Genomic DNA, 15,375 nt, shown 5'->3' on the forward strand with positions numbered 1-15,375 from the left:
GCCATTGTATATTGTGAGGCAAGTACAATGATACACTATGCCCAGGGAATCGAGAAAATTTTCCCGACTGGAACGGGAATCGAACCCGCCGTCTCCGGATTGACGATCCATAGCCTTAACCACTTCAATCAATAACTGTGGAAATGTTAAAAGAACACTAAGTTAAAGCGAGGCAGGACAAGTCCCAGTGGAGACGTAGAGCCACAAAGAAGAAGAAGAAGAAGAAGAGGATGAGAACAACGCAAACTAATTGCTTGTGTCAGCTTGTATTCCGCCAGCAGTATGATGTAAATTACCGGCGATCGATCAAAGCTTGAGTGTGACATAGCCACAACACGCAAATTGATCGTGAAGGTCAAAATAATGGATTTGAAACCGATGAGATGGATACGTACCTAGAACGAAACATAAGGTGCAAGTTTATCACACTAGTGTTTAAATAGAAACTTACCTTACTACCCCGGCCTGTGATATATCTCCTACCGCAAGTAAAAACCTTATAACTTCAGAGAGATTATTCCACATCTTCCACTCTTTTCTTATTCATCCAACTAAACTCTAAGTCACAATTACATTCGGGAACGGATTCTGCTTCGAAACCACCAGCTTGTTGTGCTGATGACTGATGTATCCCTTGATCCGTCCCTCGTAGATCAAATTGGCCACGATGCAGTGCGTCTCGTCCATCGTCAGCTCCTCCTCGCCGACCCACTGCAGGGCTGTCAAAAATGCATTCAAGTCGATCTGGTGCGTCTGCAGGATCAAATAGACCTTCTTGAACAGATTCCGGTAGGCGAGAATCTTCAGCTTCTCCACTATGAGGTAGATTCCAGCGTTGATGAAGAACGCCTCGTGCTTCTGGATGACCTCGTCGAACCTCCGGACGTTTCCCTCCTTCAGGGCCATCGTCAACTCGTAGAACTGCAACATGTTGTACCGTTCCAGGACTTCCTTCCGGGGCATGTAGCCGAGTAGCATCTTCACCGGCACCAGATAGGTCAGGATCAGCCGCTTGTTCTTGGTGAACCTCCGCGGACAGTGCTCGAAGGCGAAGCTAAGATATTCGTCGGCATTTTTGTAGTCCGAGTCGAACATGGCTTTCCTGCCGGCGAAGTACTTGTAGGTGATCCTCTGGGCGAGACTGAAGGAATCCCTGAAATTGGAACTGTCGATGGCTCGGATCAGGGGCTTGCACAAGTTCAGCTTGTTGATCCGGAAGTACACCTGTAAGAAAAAAAAGCCATTTAACGCTTTCAGAACTAAACTAAACCTCCTGTACCCACCTTAAACAGCTGATTGACCAAATTGAGCATTCCCAGCCGCTTGGTGTCCTGATCGGTAGCCCGATTGTCCGCCGCGCAAACCCGAAAGCACGCCATCAGACACTCGGCCGCCTTCTCCAGAATTTCGCCCGGTTTGGACGTTTTTAGCTGTTCCTCACATTTCGCCGCTAGCCGACGCAGGTCAATGGCTACCGTGTACATAATCGGAAGGAACCAGTTCTCGTCTTTCATCACCTGAAGCATTTTGACCACGGCCTGGATGCAGTTCGTTTGCTGCTTGTAAGCGTCGCTGTAGTTCCGAGCTGGAATTCGAAAATACACGTTCAAACTCTCAATGATGTCCCCCCTTAACTCTCCATCCCCTACTTACGCTCCTTTGTCAGATAAAACAGCACCTTCAGATGACATGACACCACCTCATCCAACGGCGATTCGAGCTGTCGATCCACGGCCGTCTCCGGGTACTCCACATGCAAGTTCGAATTGCTTACGTGTTGATCCGACAGGGACAGTAGCCGTGCCACGGCTTGGCCCTCGCCGGCATTCCACACCCGCTGCACCGAGTTCAGATAGTGGTACAGGTTCATCGCGCTGTCTACGTTGTCGTCGCCGCCCTCAGAATGAAACTCTACCCCCGCGGCAGACGATGAAATTAATCCAATTACCGCTATTCAGTCCACTCGTTGATTTAAACGCTTACCTAAGCTAATGCTTCCACACAACTAGCACATCACCCGGCGTGATTTTAAACAGCGGAAAACCAGGAATTTATTAAATTTTTCCTTCCAGCAAAAGCAACGCACTTCGTCCGACCGAACCGCGAACGCCAACAAAATTTTGACAGATTGTCGGCGCGACGGCGCACTGGCGCGCGAGTGCCCAAATTTCACCACACAACAAGACCCGCTCGGATGTGGTGAATATGGGAAGTTGTGTGCGTGAGTGTTACAGTGAGAGCCACGTGAGATCCGAAGCGACATCTGCGGCTCAGTTTTTTCGTCATAAGAGAAAGGTCTCGCACAGTGGAAAAATATTTAAATTTTGCTGACTGCATAATGGGTAGTACCACAGAGAACAGACATCCAAGTCCACTTCCAAATCTGTGTAAGGAATTTAACGGTCATTTGAAATGGCAACACAAGTGGCAACTTCGTGGTGGCGCTGCTGTCACAAAGTTCCCACGCTGTTGTCGGTGGTGAATATAAAACTTATCTAGATCTGCATACTCACCACTGACTGTGGCAATTTTCCGCATAGGTGAAGCTAGTGTTGTCAACGCTAAAAAAATTGAATCCTTACACAGCATTCGAGAAAATTTTCTATAGGCTTGGATGTCTGTTCTCTGTGGTAGTACGCAGATCGCAAGAAATTTCTTGGCCTATCTCGATGCGTGGAAAACTCAGGCAAGGAATCGCTCGCGAAATAATAAAGCGTCGCTTTATTCCGGATCCTAGTACGGAGCTGAAAAGAAACGTCAAATCAAATGGGGCTTGTTGTGTTAAATTTCTTGACCATTCCGGTCACGAAAAAATAATGCGCTGAACGAAAATTACTTGAGCGATTCCGTTTAAAGTGCATACGTGCATACACTGAACGACGGATTGCGGTGAAAATTACTACAGCCTGGATTCGCTGGTTGGGTCACGATTGCGCCCCGATTAGCGAATCGTATTCATTCGTTGGGTCAACTGACATCTGATCAAAATGCTCTAGACACACGCGAGTGACGAGAAATACGTCACGAAACACTCGCATACTTTCACAAACGTTCTGTATACAGGAGCTCCGATGCAACGGCGGTCAGACGTCAAACTCGATTTGACATCTATTTTGACATTGACAGTGCTTTTTAGTTGGGTTTTGCCCCAACCATTGAACATTCAACGATTCGAGACAGCCCATCCATCGAGCCACCAACGAACGAATCGGGACTGTATTCTGAGGGTCAATTTAAATACACAACGCCACTAAATTTGTGCACACTGAGTTTAATTTCAATTCAACAGAATTATGTTTTCAATTTTACCATGGACTCGATTTTCAATTAAAAAAAGCTTCTGTTCGCAACCGGATTCGAACCAAGAACCTTGACATCACCAGGCCCGCACGCTATCACTCGGCTATCGAAACGGTTGATGTGAGAAGAAACAAAACGCACACAAGAAGCGTTGGTGGGTCGATGATCATGTTTTGCCATGGTAAATTTAAAAACATTTTTATGCTTGTCATTACTGCAAGCCGCCTTTCAGTGTACCTCGCATTAGCAGTTGCCCAGTTGTCAAAAGATGATACCAAAAAATCTGTTTGAAATTTATTTTGTGTAACGGTCTATTTCAAAAAATCATAGTACCCGTGGCGCTGGCACACGCTGGCATCGTTTTCGTTCGAGTTTGACGTTTGCTCACTACCGTCACCTCGACCGTCACCTAGTTGATGAATGGCCAAAATCAGTCCTTTTAGTATTGGGCGAATGTTTCCGTTACATAGATTTAAATTAAAAATTGTTCCAAGTGTCTGTTTGTCTGTCATAAAGTTTACAAATCTGGCTCAAGGTTCTCTTTCGTACAAAATTTGAAAACCAATATTTTTTCCAGGATTTTTTTTCCAAAATTAGAAAACCCAACTAAACTAAAATGTTTAATAATAGAAAAATATTTATCTAAACTGAAAAACTATGGAACGAACACATGAGAAATTTGATTTTCTTTCATTAGTATTTTTCTCGGTATTTTTAATAGAAGCAAAACAATGATCTCTACCCAACTAACAATCACCAGCCGCAAACAAGCATGCATGCTGAATTGTTGTTTTGTAATAGTTATTATTGCTGAACTAAAATTATGCTGTACACATTACTATACAAATGCTATTTCAATTGAAAAGGTTGCCAATGTTCAAGTTTTCGTATTGGTATTTACAATAATTATTTAAAACACTTTTCAAGCATTTAATAAGCTTCCTATTCGATTCGCAGTACTTCCTTTACAACATAGTTTAACAAGACTCTTTTATGCTTCTTGTTAAGTTCATGTAAAAATTAGCACATGTGTCCGTATAATGCGTTTTCCACAAGTCAAATAAGCGCTTTCGTTTCATCATACTTCGACTCAGAGTACATGAAAAAAACACGTGTTTTTTACTGAACAACAGCTGAATTAATCTGTTGTTCAGTCGTTAATCATAACGTCTGTGCTAATTCACCACTGCTGAATAGGAGTTGAAGTCTGATCATTATTAAACCACGAGAAGTTTATGTTTTGATTTGAGCGCTGCAATTCATCATCTCTAGGATGGCGCAGATGGGAAGGCATGCGGATGGCAATTGACGGGTCTCGAGTTCGAATCTGGATTTAGGTAAATTTATGTGTAGTTATTTTTTCACAATATTTATTCACAGCATTGAGTTCCAATCATAAATTGAATAATTTAGCATTTTATTTATTTTTAATCATTTTTTGCTAAAGCTGAATAACAGCTTTACTGTATAGTTGTAAAACGCTTTAACACCAAACAATTCAGTTGGTACACAACACTATGCTTTATAGTTTCTCCAAATTTGTGTGAACAAAACCCGAACAAAGGTTGTGCCGGAAAATTATCCAAATGTTATTCAGCATCATGCTGAAGCAATTCATCGTAAAGGTGCATGTAAAATGAGTGATTGTTAATTGGGTATTATCCATGTTTCTGTGGGAATCAACAATGTTCACCTCTTCCTATATTAATTACCTTGTGCCCCAACTCTACAATGTATACCTGAACGTTAATTACCTTGATCCTGGTGTGCGCGCGTAAACACGCAGGACATTTTTATCACAACGCAAAATTCGATCGCTCACCACCAGTCAGAGCTGTACCTTTTCTGCTATTAAACCTAAGTTCCTTTTCTAAAGTAGTCGCGTGTGTTATTCCTCCACCATAATCCGAAACACCTTTGGGCATTCCGCTGTTGCATCCTGGATTCTGCCAACAGGTAATGGCCCAGTTACTGGCCCAGAGGGAAAGGATTTATGAGTGGAAAGATTCGGCCGGGAAGAGCCGAATAGTGTTTTTCGTTTTCCTCGTTGCTGCGTCAGTACGAGAAGCGCCGCGTCGCGAAGTGAGAGCTAGTGGTAGCTGCATGATTGAAGCGTGATCGGTACGGAACAGTTCCTGATATTCCACCCGGGTGAGGGTGAAGAGAAACAGTGTTTGTGATTGCTTCTCCAGGGGGAGAAAAGTGTTTCGAAGTCGTAGGAAGAAGTAGTAGTGGTAGTAGAGAGTGCCGAGCAACCATCGCTCGAGAGAAAGGTAGAATAGAGTGCTGAGCAAGCGGAGCTTGAAGAAATTGAGAAGAAGAATTCATCCGGAAAGTTTTTTTTTGTGGATACCCCAGTAAAAAAGTGTGTCGGTGAAAATGGGTGACGCGAAGTTTTCGATCCCGAAGTTAAACGGTACCAACTGGCAATCCTGGAAGGTACGTGTGGAGATGCTACTCGCTCGCGATGACTTGTGGTACGTTATTGAAGAGCCTGTTTTTTGCCGAAGAAGACCGTACCGAGCAGTGGAAAAAGGACGACAGGAAAGCGAAGGCAACAATTATCTTACTGCTCGAAGATAGCCAGTTTTCGTTGGTGAAGAACTGTGTCCTCGCGCGTGATACCTACGAAGCGTTGAAGAGATACCATCAGAAGACGACACGGTCGGTCCGGGTATCGCTCCTGAAAAAGTTGTGTGCAGTGAATCTTGTTGAAAACTGTGACGTGGAAGATCATTTGCGGGAATTCGACGATCTTTTCGACCGTCTCGATGCTGCTGGTACGACCTTGGACAAGGATACCAAGATATGCATGCTGCTTCGAAGTCTTCCGCCGTCGTTCGATGGTCTAGTAACCGCTCTGGACAGTCGGGCAGATGACGACATTTCGCTCGATGTTGTAAAATCGAAGCTCGTCGATGAGTACAACCGACAGCTGGAAAGAAGAGGTGGATCTGTTGGGAGTGAAAGGGCCATGCGATCCACGGAAGGTAAGTCGGGAGGAGATCCTAGAATTTGCCATTTCTGTAAACACGTCGGCCATATCAAGCGGAACTGCCGTAAGTTCCTGGCAACGCTGAAGGAGGAAGCGGATACTCCCTGCACCAGTTGTGGCGAATGCGGCAAGGCCAAAACTGCCCAGAGTGATACGCGTAGTGTTGCTTTCACCGTCGGAGAAGAAAATTTCAAAAGTTGGGTAATTGACAGTGGTGCAAGTTCGCATATGTGCAGTGACAGGTCGTGTTTCGAATCGTTGAGAGAGTTTTCTGGTGGTAACATCATACTTGCGGATGGGAAAACAAGTCAAGTTCAGGGTGAAGGACAAGTTGTAGTGCATGGCGTTGATGGTTCCGGTGAAACCGTAAATATCAACATGAACAAAGTGAAGTTTGTACCCGGACTATCCACGAACTTGATCTCTGTTGGACAACTGGTTCAGAAAAGCTATAAAGTGTCTTTTGCCAATGAAACATGTGACATAGTGAATACTGATGGCGAAGTTGTTGCTACTGGATCTCGACGAGGCAAACTGTATTATCTCAACATGGCGCAGGTCTCGTTGGCCGCGACGGATGGTCGGAGCCACCGGCAGCAACGACCTGCTCTACGATCCAAGGCTGCTGCCAAGCATATTGTGGACGAGCGTTTGGCTACGGGAGTCAAGTTGAATAGCGGTCTGAAGCAGATCCCACGATCAAACAAAGGACTCGAAGTTAACTGCAAATCTAAAGAAGTTGAGTCATGTTCCGGTTACAACAGTCGTCGTTGCGGAATGCAGGAGTTCGAAACGGAGTTTCGACATCCGAATGGTTTCGAGGGTTCTACAAGGCGTGTCACTGGACCGGACGATCCCACTGAGGCGTTGGAGGATCCTGTCTGGTTCGACGCAATCGACAACGAAGCTGGATTGCTTTGAGTAGAGAGCTGTAACATTGAGGGGGAGTGTGGGAATCAACAATGTTCACCTCTTCCTATATTAATTACCTTGTGCCCCAACTCTACAATGTATACCTGAACGTTAATTACCTTGATCCTGGTGTGCGCGCGTAAACACGCAGGACATTTTTATCACAACGCAACATTCGATCGCTCACCACCAGTCAGAGCTGTACCTTTTCTGCTATTAAACCTAAGTTCCTTTTCTAAAGTAGTCGCGTGTGTTATTCCTCCACCATAATCCGAAACACCTTTGGGCATTCCGCTGTTGCATCCTGGATTCTGCCAACAGTTTCGACTTGCATTGCAGTTTATTATGCACTAGCTATCCCGGCGAGTATCCCGGCTAAGAAGTGCCCCGAAAATTCATCTGTACAGCCACAGAGAACAGACATCCAAGTCCACTTCCAAATCTGTGTAAGGAATTTAACGGTCATTTGAAATGGCAACACAAGTGGCAACTTCGTGGTGGCGCTGCTGTCGCAAAGTTCCCACGCTGTTGTCGGTGGTGAATATAAAACTTATCTAGATCTGCATACTCACCACTGACTGTGGCAATTTTCCGCATAGGTGACGCTAGTGTTGTCAACGCTAAAAAAAATGAATCCTTACACAGCATTCGAGAAAATTTTCTATAGGCTTGGATGTCTGTTCTCTGTGGTATAGCCCAGTTTCGTGTTCAAAAGGAATCGCTCAAGGAATTTCTAATAACGCTATCACGCTATCACTCACAAGGCAACTAATATACTAGGCTTCATTAATCGTTTTGGCTACAACTGTCAGGACCCATACGCAATAAAACACTGTACGTTGCATATGTAGGATCAGTTCTAGAATACTGTAGCATAGTATGGTATTCCTACATGCACAAGGATCGAATCGAATCAATACAAAAACATTTTCTCCTATATGCTTTACGAAAGTTAGGTTGGACCACTTTTCCACTGCCTTCTTATGAAGCTCGATGCATGCTTATAGATATTTAAGCTTTGAAAGACCGTCGCGAATTATCCATAAATGATATCTCAACGCATTGACTCTGCTAACGTATTATCAAACATCAATTTCTATACTCATGGTCTATTAAGAGGTCGTAATCTATTTGCTCTAAAAACAATCATCGAACAGATAATGCGAAATTTGTTCCTTTAAATCGAATAAAGAATCAGCACTGCGCATGTATAGATATAACCATGTTTCGAACAAATATTAAAAATTGCTTTAATTCCTTGAGAAAACAAAAAAAACTATAACTTGTAATAGGCTTTGGGGTACTACCACCGACGAACCGACGTGACAGCTAGAACAAATAAATTCAAATTTGTTGTCCGCGACGCCATGATGAAAAATAGCCGAACACTATCGCCACCTCTATAACGGCTCGCGATGATTTGATAGCTCGACACCAAACCCCCGTGTGTTGATATAGGAAACGGTTCGCGTCTGCGCTGATTTGACAAAAGCGATCGCTCGCTTCGGTGGTTGACCGTTAAATTTGGGGGGGACACTTTTGAATCACCACTGTCACGTCGGTTCGTCGGTGGTACTACCAGCGGCGTCATGGTCGCATTTTTTTCCGCAGTCAAGTTCGCAGATTGTGAACAATCCTCGGTACCCACTTTACGTAATTTATGTTTAGTCCATTACTGTCAGAGCTGTCAGATCGGTGTAACACGCTAAATATAATTTACACAAAAGGCAATTTACACGGAAAAAAATACACGGTAATGAATATTTATTGGGTACCGGACTGGACACAGAAAATTTAATGGTTTTCTTTGGTACATCGAGGTCTTGAAATTAGTCTATGGTACTACTACGTAATGTCTGTCACAATAAAGAAGTACTTGTTCAGAAATCATTTTGCAAAATCGTTCGATCCAAACTTCAAGTTATTGGACGAGGAGAATACTGAAAGCAGGCGAAATGAAGTCAACCCTTCTGGTAAAGGATTGCAGAACCTTTGAAACTCTGAAGAAAGAATTCTGCCAAAACATAACGGAAAGCGGGGTCGATGAAGATAAAAGCACAGAGAACAGACATCCAAGCCTATAGAAAATTTTCTCGAATGCTGTGTAAGGATTCAATTTTTTTAGCGTTGACAACACTAGCTTCACCTATGCGGAAAATTGCCACAGTCAGTGGTGAGTATGCAGATCTAGATAAGTTTTATATTCACCACCGACAACAGCGTGGGAACTTTGCGACAGCAGCGCCACCACGAAGTTGCCACTTGTGTTGCCATTTCAAATGACCGTTAAATTCCTTACACAGATTTGGAAGTGGACTTGGATGTCTGTTCTCTGTGATAAAAGTTGAAGAAGAAAGCTGAAAGCTGGAGGAGACGATACATTAACAGAAAAGTCTGCGAAAGGAGTTGCGTGATGGGAGTATTGCTGTAACCACCACTGGTGAAGCAACATAACAACACAGAGAACAGACATCCAAGTCCACTTCCAAATCTGTGCACAGAGAACAGACATCCAAGTCCACTTCCAAATCTGTGTAAGGAATTTAACGGTCATTTGAAATGGCAACACAAGTGGCAACTTCGTGGTGGCGCTGCTGTCACAAAGTTCCCACGCTGTTGTCGGTGGTGAATATAAAACTTATCTAGATCTGCATACTCACCACTGACTGTGGCAATTTTCCGCATAGGTGAAGCTAGTGTTGTCAACGCTAAAAAAATTGAATCCTTACACAGCATTCGAGAAAATTTTCTATAGGCTTGGATGTCTGTTCTCTGTGATAACAACATCGAGGACTTGGTCATCGAGTTGAAGATAAGGAACATATCGTTGGAGTCGTTGAAGTGGCCGTCACATCGAGGACGATGTATATTGTCAAGATGGCCGAACTGTAGAAGGCTTTGGGGTACTATTAATGTCTGTCATAATAAAGAAGTACTTGTTCAGAATCAAAGGTGTCTTCCTACAAGCTATGAGTTAAAATGTAGTCTACGTTATGTTTGGCGAAATAAATAAATAAATAAGTAGATTCCGAATCCATAAGGAACAGACAGCTGTCTAGACACACAGATATCCAATTTTTACACGAACATCTATAAAGCAAACTTTTATGTTCATGTATTCCCTCACAGAGTACAGACATCTTGGCACATTTCATGATTGCGCAGCATGTTTAAGAGATTCTTCCAAAAATTCCTTCCTGTAGTCCTTCAAGGATGTATTTGACATTCCTTCTGCGTTATACCACCTTATTCCTCAATAAAGCTCGAAGGATTCCCCCATTTCTTTACAGATACCCATGGGCATTTCTCGGGAATTCATCCAGTGAGCTCTCCCGGAGTGCCTCCAGGGATTCTCACAGAATCTCTGGTGGTATTCGTACCATGGTACATGTACATTAGTATGGGACACGCTTGTATGGAAAAAATAAATCCTCGCTCCAGTCGACTTTTTAGATCCCATTTAGGTCCCATATGAACTGTACAAAATTTCAGCGCAATCGGTGAAACTATAATTTAGCGCAAGCGGTTCAAAGTTTGCATAGGATTTACTATGGGAAAAGTTATACTTTCAAACAAAAAATCCCAGAGGTCGCCCTTTGTCTCCTTAATTCAAATCGATCAATGCTTCTTGTAGAAAAATCATTTATGAAACTTTCCGCCGAAGACCGCAAAACGATTGGATGCTTGTGGAAAAAGTTATTGATTTATTACCGATTAGTGATCCAACGAACGGCTTTTTGTTTTGTTTTATCAGCAGCACTGCTGCTGCCGTTGTTGCATGGGGTGGCGGGAGGCATCACCACCCCCAGAAACAGCAGCAGCCAAGGCAGCAGCTACAGTGCTGCTAATAAAACAAAACAAAAAGCCGTTCGTTGGATCACTAATCGGTAATAAATCAATAACTTTTTCCACAAGCATCCAATCGTTTTGCGGTTTTCGAAAGAAAGTTTCATAAATGATTCTTCAACAAGAATCATTGATCGATTTGAATTAAGGAGACAAGGGATGACCTCTGGGATTTTTTATCTGAAAGTGTAACTTTTCCCATAGTAAATCCTATGAAAACTTTGAACCGCTTGCGCTAAATTATAGTTTCACCGAATGCGCTGAAATTTTGCACAGTTCATATGGGACCTAAATGGAATCAGAAAAGTCGACTGGAGCGAGAATTTGATGTTTGTCCCATACTAATGTACATATTCCAAGCCTATCACGATTGATGACAATAATCAGTACGAAACTCGTTTCAAGATACTTGTACCATGATACTTATACCACCCAGGTCTTCCCAAAATCCCCTCTAGATACTTTGTAAGATTCCTTCGAGATTTTCTCCTAAGGTTTTTCGATGGGTTGATTCTAGACTTCTCCCCTGGATTCCTCCGTGCATTACTTCCATGATCCCTATTGGAACAATGGATCAATGAAGCAAACTTTTCTAGCATTTGCTGCATGTAAACAAAGGAGTAATCTGAAAGTGTACTAGCCAGTCTATACACATTCCAAATTTCATAAAGATTGGAGCACTAGAAATAAAGTTTCAGCCCATTGTAACGCGCACACTCCATAAATACAAGGTAAAGCGCGAAACTTTAAACGTGATTGTCTCGAAATGGAACGAAGTGCCGTTACGGTGATCACGATACTTATCTTAAAAACCAGTTAACCGTTTTGCAAACTTTTTTTTAATTGCTAGTATTTCAAATCTCGAGGTACTGAACGGTTCACTTCAGCTAAAAAAAACAAAATTTTCACGTTAAAAATCCATGTTGATCGAAAAGTCGTTGTTTTGGTGTAAAAAGTTTGGCAAAGCATTTTTTTAAGTCAACAATGCTTTTATTTATGGAAAGTGAGCTCTTTAAGTACCTCGAGATTTGAAATAAGTACAATTAAAAAAAGTTCTCAAATTGGTCAATTAGTTTGTAAGATATCGTGATCACCATAACGGCACTTTTTAAAAACATCATTTCGAGATAATCGCGTTTAAAGTTACGCGCTTTGCCTTGTCCCTATGGAGGGTGCGCGTTACAATGGGATGTAACTTTGGTTCTAGTGCTCCAAGAAATTTGGAATGTGTATAATAGAAAGATCGATTTTTTTTTATCCCGTTTGGTAAATATCTAGCCCCTTGACAAAACATTTTTTATGACGGTGAAATACAGAATAAACTCAGGCGTTTGATTTGAATAGGTCCTAAGTTTGCTGTGATTCCTATGTAGATTCGAACGCCAGAGCTCTTTAAAGCTAATAATCAACTTCAATAACTAAGCAGAAGGTTTCTAGCCGAAAGGTCTACGGCTTGCCACGTTGCGTTGGTATCGCTGAGAACCACGCGATAGCATAATCCCTTCAGGGATTCAGAGCAGATACTTTTCCCAAAATTTCTCCAGCACTTCATTCTTTCATTAAGGTGAAGACACTGTTGAAACGAGAGCAATTCTGAGGTATTGTAAGCAGAGTTAATGTACACGTGATGTAGTCCCATGTACGAGAGTGGAAAATTTCATGACAAAAACTTTCTAAACGAACCAGAATTGAAACCATATTCTTTTCATTAAACCCTGCTGATCGTATCGTATAGACATAGACCAACCAAACACTGAGTTGTGTACGATAAAAAGCAGCTGAAGATCTTCGTTACCAAGTACACAGGGTCAAATATTTGTCAAAAAAGAAATCAATGCTCAAACATCTTGTTTGACTCGATCGAATTTTCATTAGTGTTGTTTCTTGAGTTCTTTCCTTGTAAAATATTTGACCCTATGTTCTTCGGGCCTTAGAAACCAACAACTTACGCGGCGCTTGAGACGAGCTCCCCGTGAGCTATGCACCTGGCTCGCATCCTTAGGATATATGTGACCCTGCAAGTAGCGCAGCAAACTGCGACTTTGAAGAGCTAAGAGACAAATTGGTGGGAGGCTCGCTGTCACATTTATGTACACATGATTTAAGCATGACCGATGATTTTTTTATGAAGTCATCCCCAAAAACGGGTTATCGGGCAATATTGTTTTGATTTTGTGATAGCACAACGAATTTGTTAAAATGTGAGAATCCCTGAGGAATGTTGAGAAAATTCGTGATAAATAATTCACAATTCAGAGATTTCTTCGGGGGTTTGTCCAGAAATCCCACCATGGATTTTTCTTAGGATTCATTTGAAGAGTCTTCCATGTATTTCTTGTAGGCGGCCTCTTCTGAATTCATTCCTGGATTTCAGCAGGCAATACCAGTGAGATTCCTTCAGGGGTTCTTACGAAGATTCCTGCCGGAAATCCCACAGGTCATCTAAAAACTCCACTCAAAAGTCAAACGAGTCAACATTCCTTTCCAACTGATAATAATTTCTTTGCCTATTCTCTCTCTTTCCAGATATTCAAGAGTTCTACGAACTCACTCTGCTGGATGACTCAAAGTCCATTCAACAGAAGACAGCTGAAACATTGCTTATTGCAAGCAAATGGGAACAGGACAATGCGGCCAAAGCAAACGAGGTAACTATCGTCAAGCGATTTTGCGACTTTTACTATGATATTATGAACTAATCTTTCCCGCACCCAACCACCTGTAGTTCGTTGCGTACTGTTTGCACCCATCCATCCACTCCTCATTATTCAGTTGACTTCGAGGCTGACTTTACACCCTCAATAATTGCTGCGCCGTGTCACGTGTCTATGTGTCGTCGATACATCAAATCTTTTCCTCTGTTGTATTGTGTATTCTAGAATGGTTCCACTACTACTACTACTACCACCACCACCACTACTACCAATCATTTCCCCGTTCCACCACCACCAATGATAGCCAATGGCAACAAAAAACCACAGCAACCGCAGTCGATCCACACTGTCAACATTGGCCAACAGCTGCAACAACTGCACCAAGAACTCCTCGAGAATCAGGTAGGATGATGAAATTGGCATATACCTAGTAGTATTGTTCAATCAAATAATGGTTGTTTGCAGTTGAAAGCAAAAAAAAGACTTGTAGGTATTTAGATGCTAGATTATGCTGGCCGATTCAACACGATTTTGATATGTTGCGCTTGCTGATTTGCGTTTTGATGCCATGCTCCTTGTTCTTATTTTTAGTGTTTTATTGTCTTTGAATCATGCCACGTTTATTTGCCTATAATCTAATCACAGAGATTCTCTGTGATCTAATCATCTATTCTTGAAATTTTACTACAGTATAGATTATATCAGGCCAAACATTTAGCCAAACAAATCAGGTCAAACATTTAGGACTATTAGAAAAGTTCGGCCTGAAATGTCAGTTTGGAATATTTGAAATGTTCGGCCCGTTAGGATTATTTGAAATGTTCGGCCTGAAATATGTTAAATGGTTAACAATTCTAGTTTGAGGTCGACCTTGCTCGACGTGGAAATTTGACTTTTTTCACGCTGGAAATTTAAAAATGTTTTCCTACCAGACATGCACGTTAACAAAAATTTACACAAATCAAGAGTTTAAAGATAGGGGCACGACACTAGATCAAAAAATTTAAAAAATATATGTTTTCAACCAAAATTAGTAAAAACATCAAAAATGAGTCAATATGTATACTTGGATCATGGTTTGTGGTTTAAGGACAAACGTCTTGAAATCCCGGTTCCACAGTGCATCGAAACTTCAGACGCACAAATCTCAAGAATCAAGCTTCAAACAACAATGCATTTTATTATTCTGTTCTTGCTCACTTGTAATAAGCCTAAAATAAGAAGCTCAGGTGCGCTGGTTTTGTTTACGAAGTCGGCCGTTGTGGCGGCCATATTGGGATTCTAACAAGTCTGTCCTTAAACCAAGAATCTAGGTAGGGCTTTAATCGTAGTCACAAAAGCATAAGTACCCAACGCCAACCACACTGTGTTTTACAAAATGAGTACTTTAAAACATCTGTTGTCTGTGGAGTAGACGTCATATATCACGTTCTTACCACATTATAGGTTTACCTCGGCGCTAAGCTTATAAGGCGGTTCTAGTTATTGGCTACCTTTACAAGGAAAATTTTCAATCAGCCCATCCATTCCGTTGTTGTCCATACCTCAGATAGTTCTGATGTTTTCTTCAGCCACTTTCACCCATCAGTCATCAACGATCGGCCATAATTGTTAGTACAGCCAGCGCTGCGAAGACCCCCCGTCCCTGTCTATGTTTACAATTTGCGC

General features: G+C 42.2%; 1 protein-coding gene across 1 annotated transcript; it reads right to left on the bottom strand.

The window, feature by feature from the left end:
- Positions 1-504: 504 nt before the first annotated feature.
- Positions 505-1,905, bottom strand: LOC115254882 (PCI domain-containing protein 2 homolog). The gene is made up of 3 exons (XM_029852570.2): positions 1,654-1,905; positions 1,284-1,585; positions 505-1,224 (listed from the first exon to the last, which is right to left on the bottom strand). Exons 1-3 carry the CDS (start codon positions 1,868-1,870, stop codon positions 559-561), a joined length of 1,185 nt encoding a protein of 394 aa, XP_029708430.2. The 5' UTR covers positions 1,871-1,905; the 3' UTR covers positions 505-558.
- Between the last annotated feature and the right edge of the window lie 13,470 nt (positions 1,906-15,375).

The sequence above is a fragment of the Aedes albopictus genome, chromosome 1 (assembly GCF_035046485.1).
Source record: "Aedes albopictus strain Foshan chromosome 1, AalbF5, whole genome shotgun sequence".
Taxonomy (NCBI): domain Eukaryota; kingdom Metazoa; phylum Arthropoda; class Insecta; order Diptera; family Culicidae; genus Aedes; species Aedes albopictus.

Bases quoted from the DNA above. Each gene is read 5' to 3' on its own strand.
- LOC115254882 (XM_029852570.2), bottom strand. From the start codon at position 1,870: ATGAACCTGTACCACTATCTGAACTCGGTGCAGCGGGTGTGGAATGCC. The intron at 1,586-1,653 runs GTAAGTAGGGGA...TTCGAATTCCAG, and splicing joins GTTTTATCTGACAAAGGAGC to CTCGGAACTACAGCGACGCT. The intron at 1,225-1,283 runs GTGGGTACAGGA...TTTTTCTTACAG, and splicing joins TGGTCAATCAGCTGTTTAAG to GTGTACTTCCGGATCAACAA.